Consider the following 19874-nt stretch of genomic DNA (forward strand, 5'->3'; position numbering starts at 1 on the left):
TCTCCCTGTGTCTGCGTGGATTTCATCCGGGTGCTCTGGTTTCCTCCCACAGTTCAAAGATGTGCAGGTTAGGTGGCTTTGACATGCTAAATTTCCCCTTGGTGTCTAAAATGTTAGGTGGCATTACTAGGTTATGTGTAAGGGCTGGGGGTGTGGGTCTGGGTAGGGTGCTCTTTCAGTGGGTTGGTGCAGACTCGATGGGCCAAATGGCCTCCATCTGCACTGTAGTGATTCTGTGACATTTATTTCCACTGTGAGGGCTGGCTATAGCATCTGTGGAGCTGGCCATGTTCTTCAAAGTAGACTGCAGAATGCTAGTACCATGTGAGATGATAAATAAATATCCCACAGACTGAAAGCAGACTTTGCTATGCTTTCAGCCATTGACCAGCTTTGCTATACCAGGTATAACTGCTAGTGAGCAACAAGCAGTTTTTCTTTTCATAGCTAAGCTTCTGTAGTCCTCATCTCTACCCTGCTAAGTGAAGCTGGGAATGGGCCTGCCCTCTGCAAAACTGCCTGCTGTACTGGGCCTGCCATCGGTACCTTCGGCTTTTCTCTCGTGTTGGTGTTTCACCTCGTGGATCCCAATGTATGCGAGTGCTTGGAAGAGATGGAACACAGAGTCGTGCATCCTCAAAGGATTGTCCTTTGCCAAAGTGTCATCTTAACAAATATTTTGCTGAGACGGGCCTATGGAAAAAAATAAAAGGGACAACAATTAGAATGGCACTAAGGGGTTGGGCATGAGCAGGCGATAGTGTCATACTGCAACTTGAATTTGTGAAGCTTGCATTCATTCCAATCCGCCATGAGTAGAATGAGCAGTGGAAGGAATGCTCCTGCAGCTACCATTTTCTCCAGATTGCCTTTTCACGAATTGAAACCCTTTTAATTGTTTGCTCACATAAGGCCAATGGTTTCAGTTACTTGCACATTGTGGGAGGGGCCACACATCTCCTTCGTATATGGCTGGTGCCCTGTTCCTGTCTCTCAATGACAGTACTCCTTAGATGTTCATCTGCATGTTATACAGCCAGCAATTGCCATCATCTTCTTCTATTCAACTTCTCAGGCTCCATATCTGCATCCTCAAGCTTCCTTGTGTACTTTATTTCACCAAGTGTCAGTTCTGTGTCTATACAATCTGTATCACCCCTTCAGTGGATATTTCTGGCTTCCTCAGGGCAGAGACTGGGTGCAAGACTGAGTGAGTGAATGAGTGGTCACCAGTATTGTCAGAGTTAAATTGGATTGCTACATTTTGCTCTTCAGTGCCCTGTCTACTGGCCTACAGCCTCTGGTTCAAGAACAGTACTGTTACCTTTGGTTAGTTTGAGCAGCTTAATCAGCTACTTCACAGTTATCTTCAAGGTGGACATGTTGAAGATAACATATAGAAACATTAAATAAGGAAGCTTAGGAAACCACTGAGGCACAGCAACTCCATCTCCAACTACAGTGTCCTTCTCTAACCAGAGATAGCCATATTTCTAATTCAGACTCTGAGAAGTTAATACTCAGTTTCTGATGTAACAGCCATTTCATTCTCTCCTGCGGGAGTCTGCTCGCTCTTGTAATCCAGAAAGCCAGGTGATGAAGAATGGAACTGGAGCCAATCTATACACTTTAAGAAGCAATTATTTACAAAGATACACATTACAACCATGTACCTCCTCCAACCATCACATTTTCAGTCTGTTCCTATTTATAGGTTCACAACTGAATCCCCAGTTAATATCACCACCTGAATATAATTAAATACGTTTAGTATACAATTAACAGATTTCCTTCTCGCTTCAAATAAAAATTAGTTCTATGTACAAACAAAATTTAAAACAAATTCAAACAAAGACTCTCCATATTCTGCACGAATCATTATATTGTGAGACGCCCCCTCCACTAGAACCCACACCATTTCTTTGTACATAACTTTTTGTACAACAGCCCAACAGTTGATGACTTGCAACCACCCATTTAATTTTAGGCATTTCCTTTCTCTCCAGCATTTGTTTTGAGCCAGCAAGATTAATCTGTAAACTTTGTCATTCTTCCTTTTTGAAGTATGCATTATCCCACAATGAACAATTATCTACATAATATTCTTCAGTAAGCCTATTGTAAAAAAATCTCACTTAAAATATTTGGCAAGCAGAATCCCATTACCACTGCCTCCACAGGAGCCAGTGTTTAGACAGCCAGAGTACTTTTAACAACCTTTTTTTATTTTCTTAGCTTTCCAAGCTAAAAGACATTTCCCATTCTCACCCATCAGAAATATTATGAAACCAGCTGGACTAGAATACCCATTAGGAAGATTACCATGTGAAGCATTGTTTAAAATCATGTTCTTTGGGTCATCTGAGGATGGGAACTTTAAGCACAAATTTATTCAGGTTGAACTTAATGTTTTATTTGCCCAGACAACATGCTGTACTTTAGTGTGTTTCATCGTTGTACTTAGCTCCACATCAAAACTAGCATTTAGCCTTGTCTGAGTGCACAACCAGTTCAACTAACCAATGATCAAACATTCTGTGTTGTCATGTCTTTTATAATATACCAAATCTCCTGAATTAAACTTTGTCTCAGATGGACTTGTACAATACCTTCACTCTCTGAACTTTCTCCAAGAACTCAGACACTTGGCGAATGCCTGTCTCCCTGAATGGAAAGCATTCAAATGTGCTGGGAAAAGTGAAACTAATTGTGTTACCTTCTAGAGCCGGAAAGCTATTGCACAGACCAGAAGAAAGTTTGGGGTTTCGCTGATAGATGAATTGAGGGAATATATCCTCCAATCATCTGATGTGAATTATTTGCATGAATTGCCCTTACCACAGTGGTTGTTAACTTGCAGTAAACATAGAAAATACGAGCAGGAGCAGGCCATTCAACCCGTCGAACCTGCTCCACCTTTCAATATGATCATGGCTGATCCGCCATCACAACGCCATACTCCTGCGCTCTCGCCATACCCCTTGACGCCTTTAGAGTCTAGAAATCTATCTATTTCCTCCTTGAATATATTCAGTGATATGATTTCCACAACATTTTCTGTAATGGAGAATTCCACAGGTTCCCCACCCTCTGTGAAGAAGTTGCCTTTAACCTTAGTCCTAAATGGACTACCCCGTACCCTGAGACTGTGACCCATTTTAGATTCCCCCAGCCAGAGGAACCAACATTCCTGCATCCATTTAGATGAGATCCCCCCTCATTCTTCTGAATTCCAGTGAATACAAGCCTAGTTGACCCAATCTCTCCTCGTATGGCATTCCTACCATCGCAGGAACAGTCTGGTCCACCTTCGCTGAACTCCCTCTGTGGCATGCGTATTATTTCTTCGGTAAGGAGACCAAAACTGCACACACTACTCCAGATCTCACCAAGACCCTGTGCAGCTGTAAGACATCCTTGCTCCTGTATTCAAGTCCTCTTGCAATGAGGACCAACATACTATTTGCCTTCTTAACTGCTTGCTGCACCTGCATGCTTGTTTTCCGTGATTGGTGTACAAGGACACCTAGTTCCCTTTGTACATCAACATTTCCCAATCTAGCACTGTTTAAATAAATCTGTCATTCTGCTTTTCCTACTGAAGTGGATAACTTCCTATTTATTCATGTTATACTGCATCTGCCATGTATGTGCCCACTCGCTCGCTTTAAATCACCTTGAAGCCACTCACCATCCTCCTCACTCACATTCCCACCTAGTTTTGTGTCATCAGCAAACTTGGCAATATTATATTTGGTTCCATTGATATATATTGTGAATAGCTGGGGCCCAAGCACTGATCCCTGTGGTAACCCACTAGTCACGGCCTGTCACTCTGCAAAAGACCCATTTATTCCTCCTCTCTTGTTTCCTGTTTACTAACTAATTCTCAATGCATACCAGTATATGTTCGCAAATCCCAGGGGCTTTAATTTCCCATATTTAATTTTCTCATGTGGGACCTTTATGAAAAGCTTTCTGAAAATCCAAATGCACCACATCCACTGGTTCACCCTTGGGTATTCTATGAGTTACATCTTCAAAAAGCTCCAGTAGATTTGTCAAACATGATTTCTCTTTCATAAATCATGTTGACTTTGTCTAATCCCGTTGATATTCTCTAAGTGTCCTGTTACACATCCTTCACATTAGACTAGCATTTTCCCTATTACTGATATTAGGCTAACCAATCTATTTTTTCCCTCCCTCCTTTTTAAATAGTGGGGTTACATTTGCCACCCTCCAATCTTCCAAGACTGTTTGAGAATCTAAGAATTTTGGAAGATAACAACTATTTCCATAGTCACCTCCTTTAATACCCTAGGATTTAAATTATTGTTCCATGGAGATTTATCGGCTTTCAGTCCCATTACTGATTTCCTCCAATTCAGTCTGATTTATCAGCTAAAATTTCACGCAGTGTTTCATCGGTTGCCACACAATTCTTCCGAGTCCATTGATGAAAGGATTTTTAACTGCAACATTCATGTCCGTGATGTTCTTATTTTCACATGCCTGTGAACTGGTCATTGGAAAATTCCCTATCAGTGAGAAACGTCACTGGTGTGCAAAATCCCTGCCCATTTCTCAAGGATTTTGCCTATAATAACCCCTTTGTCCGTACGATATATTATTGTCTGTATTAGATATTATTGGTCGCCAGGTCTATAAAATGTAGGATGAAAATTTGTCAGACTTAGTCCCAGACCTTTAGCTCCACGGCATCTACCCCCTTAAAGTTACAGGCCAATAGAAGGCTTACAATAGGACTTGGCAGAATCCATCAATACTTTTTAACAAATTTTGCACTTCTCTATAATCACTTCTGTTACCGTTATGTACACTTCCTCAGAATTCTCTTGGTCACGTCATTTCGAGGACCCTATGGGCACGATCTAACCGGACAGTTTCTAAGTGTCATTTCAGGCGGATTTGGATGGGAGTTTCTCCCTGGCTCTGTCAGCGCGTTCCCTAACACTATCTAACTATACTTCGGTCACTTTTTTTGCCCCTGTGTAGTTTCTCTCCAGACTAACCCATACTTAGAATTATTTTCATCACTGGGGAGCTGAAATCGCTGGCCAGACCGGCTCCTCGGAGATCAGGCCACCATTTTGAAAGGCGGCCCTGATCTTTAAGTGGGTTTGAGGGACCCCCACAACCCTCCCACCACCCTACCCATCAGCAATGTCACCCCCCACCCCACCCCACCCCCCCCCACACACACACACACATATACACACACACACACACACACACAGATAGGTGTTAGCCAACACCCCCTCCCAAAGTGAGGACACCCTGCTGGGGTCGCTGAGGGTCCTCCCCCCTTTTCAGGCCTTCCCACGCCCCTTTTGGGACCACCAGCCTTCACATCCCCTAACGTTCCAGAGGCCCCTTCATGCCTGCCCTTCGCCACCCCTCCCCATCCTTCATAACCCCACTCCTCACCCTTCATTATTAAAAAAAAATTATTTTATTACAAACATGTATCAAAACAGGTTACAGCGAACAAACACCCGGTAAACATACTTCCCAACAATCAACTATACGGTCTGTACAGATTTGTCCTCTTTTTCATCCCCCCCCATCACCTGCGACAAATCGCCCCTCAAACACGGTCACAAACATCCCCCACCTTTCCTTAAACCATCCTGAAGAGCCCCTTAACTCATGCTTTATCTTCTCTCATCACAGGAAGTCGTACAGGTCACCCAACCAAGCCGCTATCCCCGGTGGTGATGCCGTCCGCCACTCCAGCAAAATCTTCCACCTTGCAATAAGAGAGGCGAAGGCCAAGACATCTGCCTTCCTCCTCTCCATGAGCTCCAGCTTCTCTGAACCCCCAAATATCACCACCAAAGGGTCCGGGCTCCTCACCCTTCATAACCCCCCATCTCACCCTTCATAACCCATCCTTCCCACCCGTCATAACCCTCTCACCATCACACTGCCCACTCCCCACCTGTCGTAACCCCCCTCCTTCCCCACCTATCATAAACCCTCTCTCTTCACACCCGTCATTACCCCCCTCCCCAGCGTCATAAACCCCCCCATCCCACCCATCATGACCCTCCCTCACCATTTGTCATAACCTCCCCTCCCTCCCCACATGTCATAACCTCCCCTCCCTCCTCACCCAACATAACCCACCTCCCCACCCGTCACAACCCCCTCCCTACCCGTCATAACACCCCCCACCCCCACCCATCATAACCCCCTATCCCTCCTTTCATGGAAATAGCCCCCCTCAGGCCTGACCCTTCGCAGTGTCACCCGGGCACCCTGGCAGTGCTCCTGCCAGCCTTGCAGTGCCACCCAGATGCTGGGTGCCAGGGAATGAGCCATGGTGCCACCCTGCTCTATCCCTGACCACCCAGGGGCCTCCAATGGCCTGGGAGACAATCTCTGGGTGCCGTTCCGCCTGGTCCACAGTTGTGCCCGGCTGGAATCTCCCTGAGGAGGACGGTAGATGTCTGTAGTCAGTTAGATCCAGTGTCAGCATGCTTACGTGGGTTTAGAACTCACTTAAGCGTGTGAGAGGTGAGACCTTGATCGCCAAGCCTCGCGAGATTTGGTTAGATCTTGTGAGGCGTACCAGCCATCGGGAAGCCCAGGGAGACCTCTCCTGGCAGCTATTAGCTGTGTCGCGCCCCGTTCGGTCGGAACGTGGCCTGTAGATCGTACCCTATGTCTTCACTTTGGGTAATTCACCACTGAAGCACCTATTAATAATTCTTTAGGTATTCCTGAGGTGCATTCACTCATCATGTACCCTTTCTCAGAATTGTCTTTGTAACATTATTTCGAGGACCCTATACACTTCAGGTGGTTCACATCTGAAGCACCTATTATAGTTCTTTGGGCATTCCTGGTATTCATTCACTCATTATTTTTGTTCTAATTGTGTCTTTTTCCGCATTGACAGATTTGCAAAGTGTGCTTTTATCTTAGTTCTGCATGTCTTTACTCTTTCCATTATATTGATGCCCACACCCATTGTCTGGAATGTTTAAAAATCTTCCAATCGTGAGTCCTTAATTCTTTGTGTCACTGTGGAATGTCCCATTTGTTCCAAGAAGCTGAAGGAAATTTAGATATCCTCAGGAATTGTTTTTTCAAGACAACACATCTGATCCATTAGGGCCTGCCTCTCGGAGAACTAAACATAGTCCATATGGATCCAGTCCATATGGTACACCTTAGCATAATCCAGCAGTGTAAAACCCCAGTACTGATTCAGGAATCTTCAAATTGACTTTCATTGATCTTTAATGCAATCTGTTGAATTCCATGATATATTCTTCCATGGTTTTCCAAAATCTATCAAATTCTGACCTTGCCTTTTCGGTATTTAACAGATTTCTTGTAGATTCACCCAAGAGCTGTCGTAAAAGGTCCAAGCCTTCATCATACAGAGATGCACATTGCAAATATGCACCTCCTTACTCCACCCACCATTGTTCCAGTCTGTTCCTATTTATAGAAACACAAGTGAAAGCCCAATTAACACCCACCATCTGAATGAAATGAATATGCAATTAAAACACTTTATTAGTTTTATGTAGTCATTTACATCTGATGGGCTTGCCCTCCACCCTTCCCAAATTTTTAATTTCCATCCCGAGAAATTCTGCCCTGTTGCTGGCAGGCCGAGCAGTCTTGTTCTGTGAAAGTTATGGGAATTAGCTAACCACAAGTTTTCTGATCAGAACAGCTTTCTTAGATTTTGGTAGGTATAAGTCATACCTTGATGCATTTACACGCCCCGCCAGAAGGCCAAGAAATTTAGGACGAGTCTTTTAGGTGTAGGAGTTGGACTTGATCAGATTATGTAAAATCTGTGTAATCTGTGTAAAAAATCTGCGCAAACATAATCTACGTAAAAGATTAAGAGTAATTCTCTCTAGTTCTTCTTGGGGAGTCCCTCAGCATTGAGGATGACTTGCTTCCACGCGGGGAAGGTGGGATTTGCAGTGGCTGAATAGTCCAATCCTGGGTCCGCGGACTCTGCCACAGGTTTGGCAGATAGTGTTTGATGAGGTGGGTGGGTGGGACGCTCTGGATTCTGCACTGGAGTACTGGCTATGTGAATCCTAAATGTAAATGTGGATGGTGTAAATCTGAAAAACAAAATACTCAACAGGTCAGAGAGCATTAGTGGAGGGAGGAACGGAAGTATGCTTCGGGTCAATGTATACGCATTCGAACTGGAAAGTGTCAGTGAATTCTATCCTTCTTTGTAATATGTGTTCATATCATGTCACACTCATAACTTGGCAGTGCCATTCACAGAAGAAATATGGACATGTGAGAAATTGATGCGTCATATTGGTGGAGTAACGAATGCTATATGGTCAGATTTATTGTTGCGACCAAGAAAGAAAGCTTTCTGATGTGTGTCATGCATAATCAAGCTTAACCATGTTGTACCTGATTAGTCCCTGTTGCTGTCGAAAGAAAATTGGAGAAAATAGTTTCTTCCTAAGACTAACAAAAAATTCAATTTGGAAATCATATTTTCACAGTAACTTCATACTTGTGACAATAAAATATTATTATTATTATTATTAAATGCATTTGAACTTCTGGGAAAATACAACCTACCAGTCATAATTAAAATTCTAACTGTTGGATCATACTTACCTGACTGACTCGAAGTGTATACCTTGTTAAACAAAAATGTAAGTTAGGTTACAGAGTGCTTTTTGGTATGCTACTTTCTCTTAATTTTTCTTCTCTCTAGGTTTAGTCTATGACACTTTTATGCTGAAACACCAGTGCACTTGTGGGAACACGAACAACCATCCAGAGCATGCAGGGAGAATACAGAGTGTCTGGTCTAGGCTTCAGGAAACAGGGTTACTCAACAAGTGTGAGGTAAGAAAGCAGGGAAAGTGATGACTGTGACTCAAAAACATTCCAAAGATTCTGGAGCCAAATACAGTTTCCCAGGAATGAATGAATAAAAGAGGATTGTTTCAACTCGCAAACTTACGAACTATGATCCTGAAGTAAGCATGGTGAACACATAATACTTTCTCTATCTGCTTTCCCAATGTTCAGTTTTCTTAAGTTTTTAAATGCATCAGACCTGGATAAGGATCTTAAATATTCATTAAAGTAATTGCAAGCTGGAATACAATTGGAAAGAGGGCCATGTCATGAAATTATGACCTGAAGTGTGTTTGAAACACCTGCTTATAGACCAAGAATTTCAAAACTGATTAGTTTGGAAACGTGGACTTGCACCTGAAAAGGTGTGAAACTTGCAACAGCAAAGTGCACTGATATTTAATCCATATTTTAATTTTCATAAAAAGTCTGCTTCATTCAGTAATAGTGTTTTGCATTACTTTAAGAAGTAACAACCCACTTTGGACATGTGATTTTTTTTTTAATGACTTTTTGCACCTCTCTGGAAAGGACTGATGTTACTCTTAGGCTACAAATGCTCCTTCTCCATAAATTCTTAAGTGGTGGCTATATTTTTGGATGTACTGCTTATTAAAAAGAGTCAATCTGTGAAATTCTCTAGGATTTCCACCTATTGCCCAGTCCTAAGCATTTGAAAAACCTTTTTGTGCATTGTAATGAGAAATGGGCTTGCTCAAGCATGTGTAAAAGCAAACATTTGGTGCTTGTACACCAAGAATGTAATTTTTCCTGTTGGTTATTTTAGGATCCTGAATCATCAAACTTTCCAGCCAATTAATTTGATACCATAACAGCTCAACCAACCTGGCAGCTCTGCAAACTTTGGCACATTTGTTAACTTATCTGCTGATTTGAGATCAGTTATGCTCCCAATTGTCGATAGATATCAAGAAAGTTTACAACAGTCTTCCAAGATTTTTGTGTCATTTTACAAGGTTGGGCCCAATTGCAGCAAACCCCAAATTCAAGCCAGACATACAAAGTTCACAAAGCTACAGATGTATTCATTTTTAAAACCAAATAAATTGGTGACTAAAATAGGTTAAAGTCCGATTTGCAGCAAATATCGATGTATAAAAAAGTTTAAGTTTCACACCTCAGGATCTCTTGTCTTTTGTTCCCACTCCTAAACTGATTGTGCTAGACATTGTCTTTGATCTTGAGGCCTTTTCCAGAATCTGAAAAGAAGTTGAATGCTTCAACTCTACCACATATGCTTGAGATTTAAACTTGTCAAAACTTGAAGAAGCTCCAAGAAAACTCAGGAGCTTCCATCATGGTAGTTGGCACCTCTGGGATTATATGTGATCCAAAGTACTAGACAAAAATGTTGTCACACTCTAAACCTGGACTTTTGCTGCATGATTTGAATCTTCATTTAAAAGAACTGTCAGACAACAAAATTGACTGATGGCATCTTATTTGCCCTACGATGTGTTGTAAGGGCCACGCAACAATGTTGAATACAAAATATTGCTACTTTTGCAGTGTATTCATTAAAAATAAAAAGAGAACTGGGTGTAGCACAAGTGGTTAGAACAATGTGTCCGTTAATCTCGGGAACCTGGATTTCAAGTCAGCTCAAAGTGTCTTGCAAAGATCATAATTGAAATTTATTGTGGGAAATTCAGTTTACACATAAAAGACCAGAGTACAAATTTAGGCCAACAGGCATGTATAGTTGACAATAATACAGTAATCTTGCTTAATGAATCCATTTGAACTTACGGGAAATGGACGAACATTCTTGTACAGTACAGGGTACTCTTTGCTGATGGAATTTTGAGCTCGTGCCATTGTAATGTTAGGAAACCTATAATGTATCTAAATCTTTCTGTACTTGATGTGCAAGGGTTTGCTGCCTCTGCATGATAAGTTTTATTTCCTAGCATCAGCAGTCCATTATTCATTATTGTCTTTGAATCTTTAGTTTGGTTTTGGACTTACGTGGGGCAAATACTATTTGATCAAAGCATGGGCTCAGTATGGTGCACTTATTCTGTTAGTTTAAATATTTGTCTGTTTTGCATTATATTTCCTGATAACACATGTCTGAGCCATTTTTACTTTGCTTAAATTATTCTTTCCTGCTCTGAGAAAAACCTATGGTCCAGATAATAGAACTGTGCACAGATGATAGAAGAACAGTTGTAATTGTATATCTGTATGATGTATCTGTACTCACCAATGTGATATTTCTATTATGTATTTTCTTTATGTGCAAACAAGAACTTGAATAAAACACTATTTAAATAAATTGGGAAGTACAATACCAAGTTTGTAGAGAGAAGCCAAATAGGTGTGTAGGTGCAATTGGCAACACTTTTTTAAAAGTTTTATTTTGCATTCTGTAGATTAATAAATTCTAACATTGCGATTTTAGTCCACTTCTTAATAAAACTTATTCTATCCTTTAATGAATCACGTGTTCTATTTTGCAACTATTGCCACTCAGCTTCTATACCCGTCTATGAAAGTCATCATGTAACAGCTCTGAAATATAATTAGTGCTCTGCTCCTCGCATTTCAGCTGCTCAGAATCAGTTATATCAGTATGTTATAGATTCCATTTCCTCACTTGAGAAGCATTGCTTGCATTGTATTATAAGATGTTGTGGAGAAAGTTAAAGGTTGTAATCCTATCAAATTGGGAGAGGAATCTCACTTATAAACCAGTCAGTCTACACTGATGCCATGTATGATACATCAGCCCTCAATTTCACAAAAGAACTGCGCACTGAACTCTCATGACTCAAATTATGTCAACACTTCAAGCCGAATTATTTAGGGGTTTGTCTCAATAGACACACAGCTGTTTTACTTGTTACAGGGGAGATAAGGTGTGGCGTTTTCAGCTTGGAAAGCAAGCTTATTCTTAGAAGTAATTGATGCTAGTGTTCAATACTCGGGGGTGGGGGGGGGGGGGGAGAGAAAATTGGATACGTACAACAACTAAATGGCACTTCCAAGATTGAAGGTGCAACCCAGATATGGAAATTTTAATGTCAGTGTAAAGGTTACTCGTCTAGTTATTGTGGGGAATCTATATATTCCAGCAAGTAATCATCAGAGGTTTGAGTGTTTATGTTCTACATACCTGAAATTTATACATATTTATGAATGTATCAGAATCCATTATTCTTGAAAAACTGGGTTAGCACACAAACCGCCTCAGTATATTCTTCACTGTTGCTTCCCTGGCAGGAAATTTCTGATGTGTGCCACCTAAATAATTAACCCTTTGAGTACTGAATATTCTGAACAGTATTTAAATCTTCACACTTTCTGATGTCTGCAAAATTTTGTTTAAAACATTTGCCACGGTGAATATTAAAAAAGTCAAGGAGACACATTAACTTTAATTTAAAGTATTCGTAGAATAAATTTTTGTAGTTTTGCCCTACATTTTTATTTTGGTGGAGAAATGCTGCTACAGTCCTCAAAGGGTTAAATATACTGTACTTACTTTTGCAGCGAATCCGGGGTAGAAAAGCGACTTTGGATGAAATTCAAACAGTGCATTCAGAACACCACACATTGTTATATGGCACCAGCCCTCTGAACAGACAGAAGCTGGACAGTAAGAAGTTGCTAGGTATGTGGTTGCCAGTCCATAATTTACATTTATTCACAAAAGACCAAAGAAGAAACAAACCTTTACAGCAAGTGAATCTCGTTTTGACTGGCAATGTTAGAATTCTATTTGCATCATGAAAATCTATTTCCATGTTACACTCATTTGTTGGTTTGGAAAAATTATATTCCAATATGATGCATTGTGCAGGCTGAGGAATGCTCAGTTGATGTAATTAACTTGCTAAATTCTTGATGATAAATACTTTGGTATTAATTCGAATACTTGAAAATTGCAATTAAATATACCTAAATAATTTAACTCCGTGTTACTGAAGGATTTTTACTGCCTTTCCAAAGAAATAAAAATGCACTCAACTTTTCACCAATAACTGAAGAGTATTCTGTTGGCATGTTTGTCTAGGTCCTATTACACAGAAGATGTACGCACTGCTACCCTGTGGTGGACTTGGGGTGAGTACAGCCAAGCACAGCTCCTTGCTTTTAAAAAAAATTATTTTATTGGTGTATTTGATTTATTCGATATAAAATCATGCTACCTTGAACCTCGTGCTTTATTTATTGTCCTCTATGGAAGCTGCTGGTCAATAATGAAATATTTGACGTTCTAACTGATGTCTTCCAACAAAATGTGCTGTAGAGTGGAGGGTACAGAGTTAGACTGCTAAAGTTAGAGTACTTCATTTAGCTATTTCCAGTGCAGCAACTCAGAATAAGGGCTGCATTGCAGATGGATTTGCTGTAGTTTCCTTTGGCTTTTTAAAATCTCCACCCATTAAATGGTATTCGGGGTTCTTGACAGTGAATAAACTTACAGCCTGTCTGATACGCAGCATAAAATTATGCCAATCTTATTCAGATAACCTTTTGAAAGTTGCAGTAGCATTTCCGTGTCATTTCCAAAAAGTTAAACAAGATCCAGAGTTCTGACAGTTTTATTTTAATGTGTGGTTATAAATAGATCAGTTCTGTATTTGTATTTATTGTGTTTAACATTCAATTATTTTGATCTTGGCTTGTGACTGCAATAAGTCAATCATACAGAACATTTTGGGCCCATACAAAGTGATTTCAACTGCAGGTCAACGGATAACTGCTATGCAAAGCTATCTAAATCAAATGTAGCTATTATGAAGCAATGTTTTACCTGGTACCCAAGCAATTCATAGAATCCCTACATTGCAGAGGAGGCCATTCGGCCCACCAGGTCTGCACTGATCCTCCGAAAGAGCATCCTACCCAGGCCCACTCCCCCACCCTATCCCTGTAACCCAGTAACCCCACCTAACCTTCACATCTTTGGACACTAGGTGCAATTTAGCATGGCCAGTTCACCTAACTGCAGATCTTTGGACTGTAGGGGGGAAACTGGACTGCCATGCAGACACGGGGAGAATGTGCAAACTCCACACAGTCACTGGTGACCGGTCCCTGGCACGGTGAGGCAGCAGTGCTAACCACTGTGCCACCCCAGTTCACTTGATTGTCTGAAAATGTTAAAAGCTTTGGGTCACAGTAAGTTTTGGATGGCAAGTGCAAAACACACTCGTTAACCTAAATTTCAAACCCAAGCTATTAAAACTCCAAGTCTGTATAACATTTGATTGATGGGTTTCTCACTCAATTATACCAAGACTGGAAGCCCATCCACTGATGGATTTGGTGCAATTTCTGGTGGCTGGAGAGATCTACGTTAAGTAGATGTTCTATGTTCTATAAGTTTATTGGATAAACATATGGATGATAATGGCATAGTGTAGGTTAGATGGCTTTTGTTTCGGTGCAACATCGTGGGCCGAAGGGCCTGTACTGCGCTGTATTGTTCTATGTTCTATGTTCTAAGTAGAAATGCACCTCTTAAAGGAGGGCTGCATTCATTTTTGCAAGAGAGTTACTTTTTGACAGAATCATCATCATCATCATCTTTATTATTGTCATAAGCAGGCTTATATTAACACTACAATTAAGTTACTGTGAAAACCCCTAGTCACCAAGCTACAGTGCCTGTTTGGGTATACTGAGGGAGAATTCAGAATGTCCAATTTACCTAACAAGCAAGTCTTTCGGGACTTGTGGGAGGAACCCGGAGGAAACCCATGCAGACATGGGGAGAACGCGCAGACTCCGCACAGATAGTGGCCCAAGCCGGGAATCGAACCCGGGACCCTGCTGCTGTGAAGCAACAGTGCTAACCACTGTGCATAAATTTGAAGCAAAATCCCAAGTTCTTTGAGTTCTCTACTGCTAAAGGCATTAATCCATGGGGCAAGGATAAGGCGGAATCTTCTCTTTCCCATGAGTGCCAGGAAGGCTGTCCAGTATTACATCCACCAGACCTCGAGACAGGTAAATGAGACATGTCCGAGACCATACAACCCTTATTTCCAGTGCAAGAAATAGTTCAACGGCAAGAGTGGGTCAATCAAAAAGTGATTATTTAATGATTTAAACCACTCACACAAGGGTGAAATGTCAATAAATGCATACAATCATAGAACCAAGTATTTCAACATCAAGGAAGATGAGTGATCAGCTATCTTGAAGTTTCTTCTTATTCTTGGGCATCCTTCCTCTTGATGAATTTTCTAAAGGCTCTTCCAACTGTAGTAAAAAAATCTGCCAGGCTATCCCAGTTTTATATGGTTTTTAACGGTTGGAGTTAAAGTTCGGAGAAGTCTCATTTTGGTCACTTGCCCATTGTTACGAATGGGCAGTTGACTAGGCCACTCAAAATAGTCTTTCCACCATTTGAAACTCCCTGTAGCTTTATGTCTCTGAGAAGCCAGGGTATGAAATATTCCATAGCCTCTTGTCTGTGTCAGACCAGGTGCTTCGCTTTTAGTTGTCTTTCTTAAGGATTTCTGACTGTCTCAGCACTGTTTTTCCAAGTCAGGTGTTTTGAGATCTGAAGGCTTGTTTGAAGCTTCTCCTATGTTTCTGTGTGTTACTGCCTTTACAGTCGAACTTAAAATCGATGCTCCCTCTAAACTGCATTACTGTGCAGCAATCCGAAAACTCCCTTGCACAAGTTGGTCCTTTTAATTTCCATTAAAAAATTTTAAAAGCCGGTGCCCTGGGGGTCAGATCCTCTCCCAGCTCCACTGTAGGAGATAGAGATGAGGACAATAGGAATCCAGCTATGAATAGAAAACTACTTGCCTTGCACAAGCAGTTGTGCCAAGTATTCAAGCATCTCAAGTATTTTCAGTACACGCCTGAAAATATGGAGCAGTGTGCTTCCAACCCTTGTGATATCAGCTTCCAGGGCAGCAACACTCTGCAGCCTACTTTGAAGAGTGTGACCATCTCCAGGGCTCTGCAGCCACGCCCTCATAACTGGGGTCAATTTTCCCAGCGTTATCAGTTTTCAGAGTAGTTGTAATGGCTGCTACACTTGTGCTAGGCTCTCTCTTGGCAGGACTTGTGGACTAAACAGGTCAGAGTCACTCATCCCCTGCATTCTACTTTCCTGCAGCAAAATAGAGCTCATGTCCACAGCTTTGTGGGGGCGGCACATTGGGAGTAGCACACAATCCTATCTCTTGGTTTGTTTGTATGCCTAATCCCCTTCAACTGCCACAACAAAGAACTGCCATGGTTCCAGAAAGCTAGGCAAGACTGCCTTGGAAGCAGACAAAGTGCAGAAATCTGTATCTGGGCCGTCCAGTTCAAGCGCCCAGATGTTGTCAGCAACAACATCTTGGGTCCCAAAATAAGCAACAGCATCCTTCCAGTAGTCACTGGGGGAACCTTGGGCGAGATTCTCCACACCCGCGCCGGTTGGGAGAATCGCCTGGGCCGCCAGAATTTCCCGGGACACCTTCCCGCGATTCTCCCAAGCGGCGGGAACGGCCCGGCCGAGTTTCGCGGGCCGGAGAATCGCCGGAGACACCCAAAATGGCGATTCTCCGGCACCCCCGCTATTCTCAGGCCCGGATGGGCCGAGCGGCCAGGCCAAAACAGCGGGTTCCCCCCGGCGCCGTCCACACCTGGTCGCTGCCGTCGTGAGCGGTGCGTGAACGCTGGGGGGGGGGGGGTGGCCTGCGGGGGGGCGAGGGGGGATCCTGCACCGGGGGTACCTCAAATGTGGGGTGGCCCATGATCGGCGCCCACCAATCGTCGGGCCGTCCTCTCTGAAGGAGGACCTCCTTCCTTCCGTGGCCCCGCAAGATCAGTCAGACATCTTCTTGCGGGGCGGACTTAGAGAGGACGGCAACCACGCATGCGCGGATGACACCCGTTATGCGGCGCCGGCCGCGTCATCTATGCGGCGCCACTTTTACGCGGGCGACAAGGCCTGGCGCGTGTAGATGACGCGGCCCCGATCCTAGCCCATTGTCAGGGCCTGAATCGGTCGGGATCGGGGCCGTTTCGCGCCGTCGTGAACCTCGACGGCGCAGCCACTTCGGCGCGGGAGTGGAGAATCCCGCCCCTTGTACGAGTTGTCGAGTAAATGAATCTACTTTGAAGAAAAGTGCTATGGATTGACACTTGAGTGAGAAGTAAATTCAAGAAAATTTTGCATTATAGACATTTGAACTTTTGGTCTGCAGTAACAGCTTCTAAGTCTGCATTGTCAGTAGGTTTTTGATATCAAAGTTGGCTGAATGGGTTCAATATTCTTTCGTACAGGATTAAGGGATTGGTAAACTTGGCAGCAGGAATGATTAATGCAGATGGTCTTCGTGTAACTTCACATTAGAGGAATTAACAGTAACCCCAGAATAGTTATTCGATAGTTGACTGCTGGCCTTTGGCTGCAATGCAGTGGCTCACCTTCCTTCTGCTTTACCCTGGACTTCTTCCAGTTCTTTGTCAGCTGATGAATGTTCTTGTTGCTCTGCCTCCTCGAACTGCAATCCTCTCTGTATTGCCATGTTGTTCAAAATGTACAGGTATCTGAAACTTTGCTTTAACAGCACAATTGTGCTCAGTGATGTTCCTCATATGACTGATTGTATCTGAGGTGTTCAAGCATGGTGGGATAGCAGAAAGATGCCATCAGGGCCTGGTTGATGAAAGCAATATGACATATGCCTACATAATTGGCACAGACTTACATGATCCTTCTGCAATGATCACAAATTCGTTAGACGTTAATTAAGTAATCTTCTTTCCTGTTAAATAACCCTGCAGGCTGGTCTTCTGGTCGCTTAATTGTTTCAACCTTGAGGGTGTAGTGGCCTCTCCCGGGTTTTCTCCAAAAAAACCCCACCTGACAGGAACCAATTGCTATTGGTTGCTGGGCAGAATTGTGCCACTAACACTGTGCAGATTACAAGACCTTACGGGACTCTTAACAGTACAAGCATTGGCCACCAGCCAACCAATTGAAATTAACCCCTCCAATCTCTTGGGTGCCATAAAGTCTGGGTTCTTCTGCCCAAAATACAAAACTTTATAACAGTGTACTATTTTGACACTTTGAGTTCTTTGTTTCCTCTGCTCCTTCCCCTCGACTTAAAAGGTATGTCTCCATTAACGATCCATGGACCAAAAACAAGAAAGACAAAAGTTTTTTTAAAAAGGAACTAAGAAACTCAACAGGAAGGGTCCTTACACAATAATGCAAACATGATCCCTTTGATTAGCTGAAAGCTCAATTAGGATGTAAAAGGAAAATAGACAACAGAAAGAAGCAATCTCTAAGATGAAATAAACACTAAGCACAATAGCATCCAGATTCCTATAGATCTTAATAGCTGACGCAAAACACACCTTTCAATAGCGCTTGCAGTAAATGAGTGAGTCAGTTTGTGAAGCCAGAATGCATTTTATTGAGCATATTGGACGCTAGGCAGGACGTGTAATCCTGGCCTAGTTAAAATTAAATTAGGGTCCTAGCAACACCACAAGACCAAGATTTTCATATATTCATCTAGTACCCACCTGCTTCCAACAGGTTCCTCAGAAGAAGTTGGGAGTTAAAATTGGGGCTAGCATTAAACGCAGCGGATAGTGAAATTTGTCTCAATTTTTCATCTTTTTTTAATGCCTGCTCAACTTTGTTTAAACATTAAAATTTACTGAGCATTTGCATCCACTATGCACACGCTGACTATTTATGTAAACTTACACACACAGCACAAAATGGTACAGATCTGGGAGTAAATGGTCAGGACTGCCAGTTGTACGTCACTCAAAATAATCGTGCTGTCAAATTGAAGAGTTGCATTTATACTATAGGTACAATGCTTTGGTAAGACCAGAAAAATTATTTGGAACACCAAAACTGCATAGGAAAATGTGACACATAAGGACCAGCTTGGTCAATCTGAACTTTCCCAATCAGTTAACATGGTTTATGCATCATATCAGGCGACTCCTTACCCTCTAGGTACCATGTCGTCTCCTGGTAGAGGCTGTTAAGTAATGGGTTAAGAGACATTGCAATTAGTTGTCTCATTTATGTTAAGTATCCATTAATTGACACTGATATGTAAAGGGGCTTCCGGTGGCCTCTGTCAGGTGATGTATAGTTAGAGTTTTGTGCAAAGGCTGTTGGAATGAAATAAATGTGTGTTTGTGAAGAAGGAACAGAACTTTAGACTCTTCATATCACAGCAACTAAAACCTCTAACAATTGGTAGTAGAGGATGGTTGCTGTGTAAATGTGAAGGGTTGAAAGATACAACTTTTCCAGATCAAACCAAGGAGTGAGTGAGAAAAGAAAAAAAAAGGGATATATGGCTGAACCGAGGATAAAGATGGCTGGATATGTCTATCCTCCCTTATTTTCTGAAAGGGAATCCTACGACCAATGGAGAAGTGCAGTAGTTATGTGGACTAAAGTAACTGCTTTGGGAAAGAGAAAACAAGGTATGGCATTGGCTCTTTCTCTACCATATGGCCGTAAAATCCAAACCAAAGTGCTTTCTGAGCTGGAATTGGAAGAGTTAGACTCAGAAGAAGGTCTGGAGACTTTATTACATTATATGGATAAGATTTATAAGAAAGATGACTTGTTAAGTGCATATGAAGCATGGTTGGATTTTGATAAGTTCTGGAAAATGGAGGATATCTCCATGGAAGACTATATAATGGAATTTGGCAGACTATATAAATGGCTGCGGAAACACAACCTGGAATTTCCAGTCTGTGTTGGCCTTTAAATTACTTGACTGTGCTAGAGTGAGCAACATGGATAGGCTCCTGGTCTTGACAGGAGTTCAGTTTACTGATAAGGATACCTTATTCAAACAGATAACAAAAGCTTTACAAAAGTTTCTGGGGAAACATTCGATTCTGATTGCTCTGATGACCCAAATAGGTCAGCCTGCAATAAGGCAGAATATGGAAGATACACTAGTAACAGGATGGCAAAATCCTATGGCTACGAACTG

General features: G+C 42.1%; 1 protein-coding gene across 8 annotated transcripts in view; it reads left to right on the forward strand.

Annotated features, from left to right (window-relative positions):
* Positions 1-19874, forward strand: part of hdac5 (histone deacetylase 5) — a 438550-nt gene that overhangs the window by 363256 nt on the left and 55420 nt on the right. For all 8 annotated transcript variants that reach the window (XM_072487170.1, XM_072487168.1, XM_072487171.1 and 5 more), the window contains 3 exons: positions 8747-8880; positions 12412-12532; positions 12935-12984. In XM_072487170.1, the coding sequence (XP_072343271.1) occupies positions 8747-8880; positions 12412-12532; positions 12935-12984 (305 nt within the window). The remainder of the gene's footprint in view (positions 1-8746; positions 8881-12411; positions 12533-12934; positions 12985-19874) is intronic.

This window comes from Scyliorhinus torazame, chromosome 21, assembly GCF_047496885.1.
Source record: "Scyliorhinus torazame isolate Kashiwa2021f chromosome 21, sScyTor2.1, whole genome shotgun sequence".
NCBI lineage: Eukaryota > Metazoa > Chordata > Chondrichthyes > Carcharhiniformes > Scyliorhinidae > Scyliorhinus > Scyliorhinus torazame.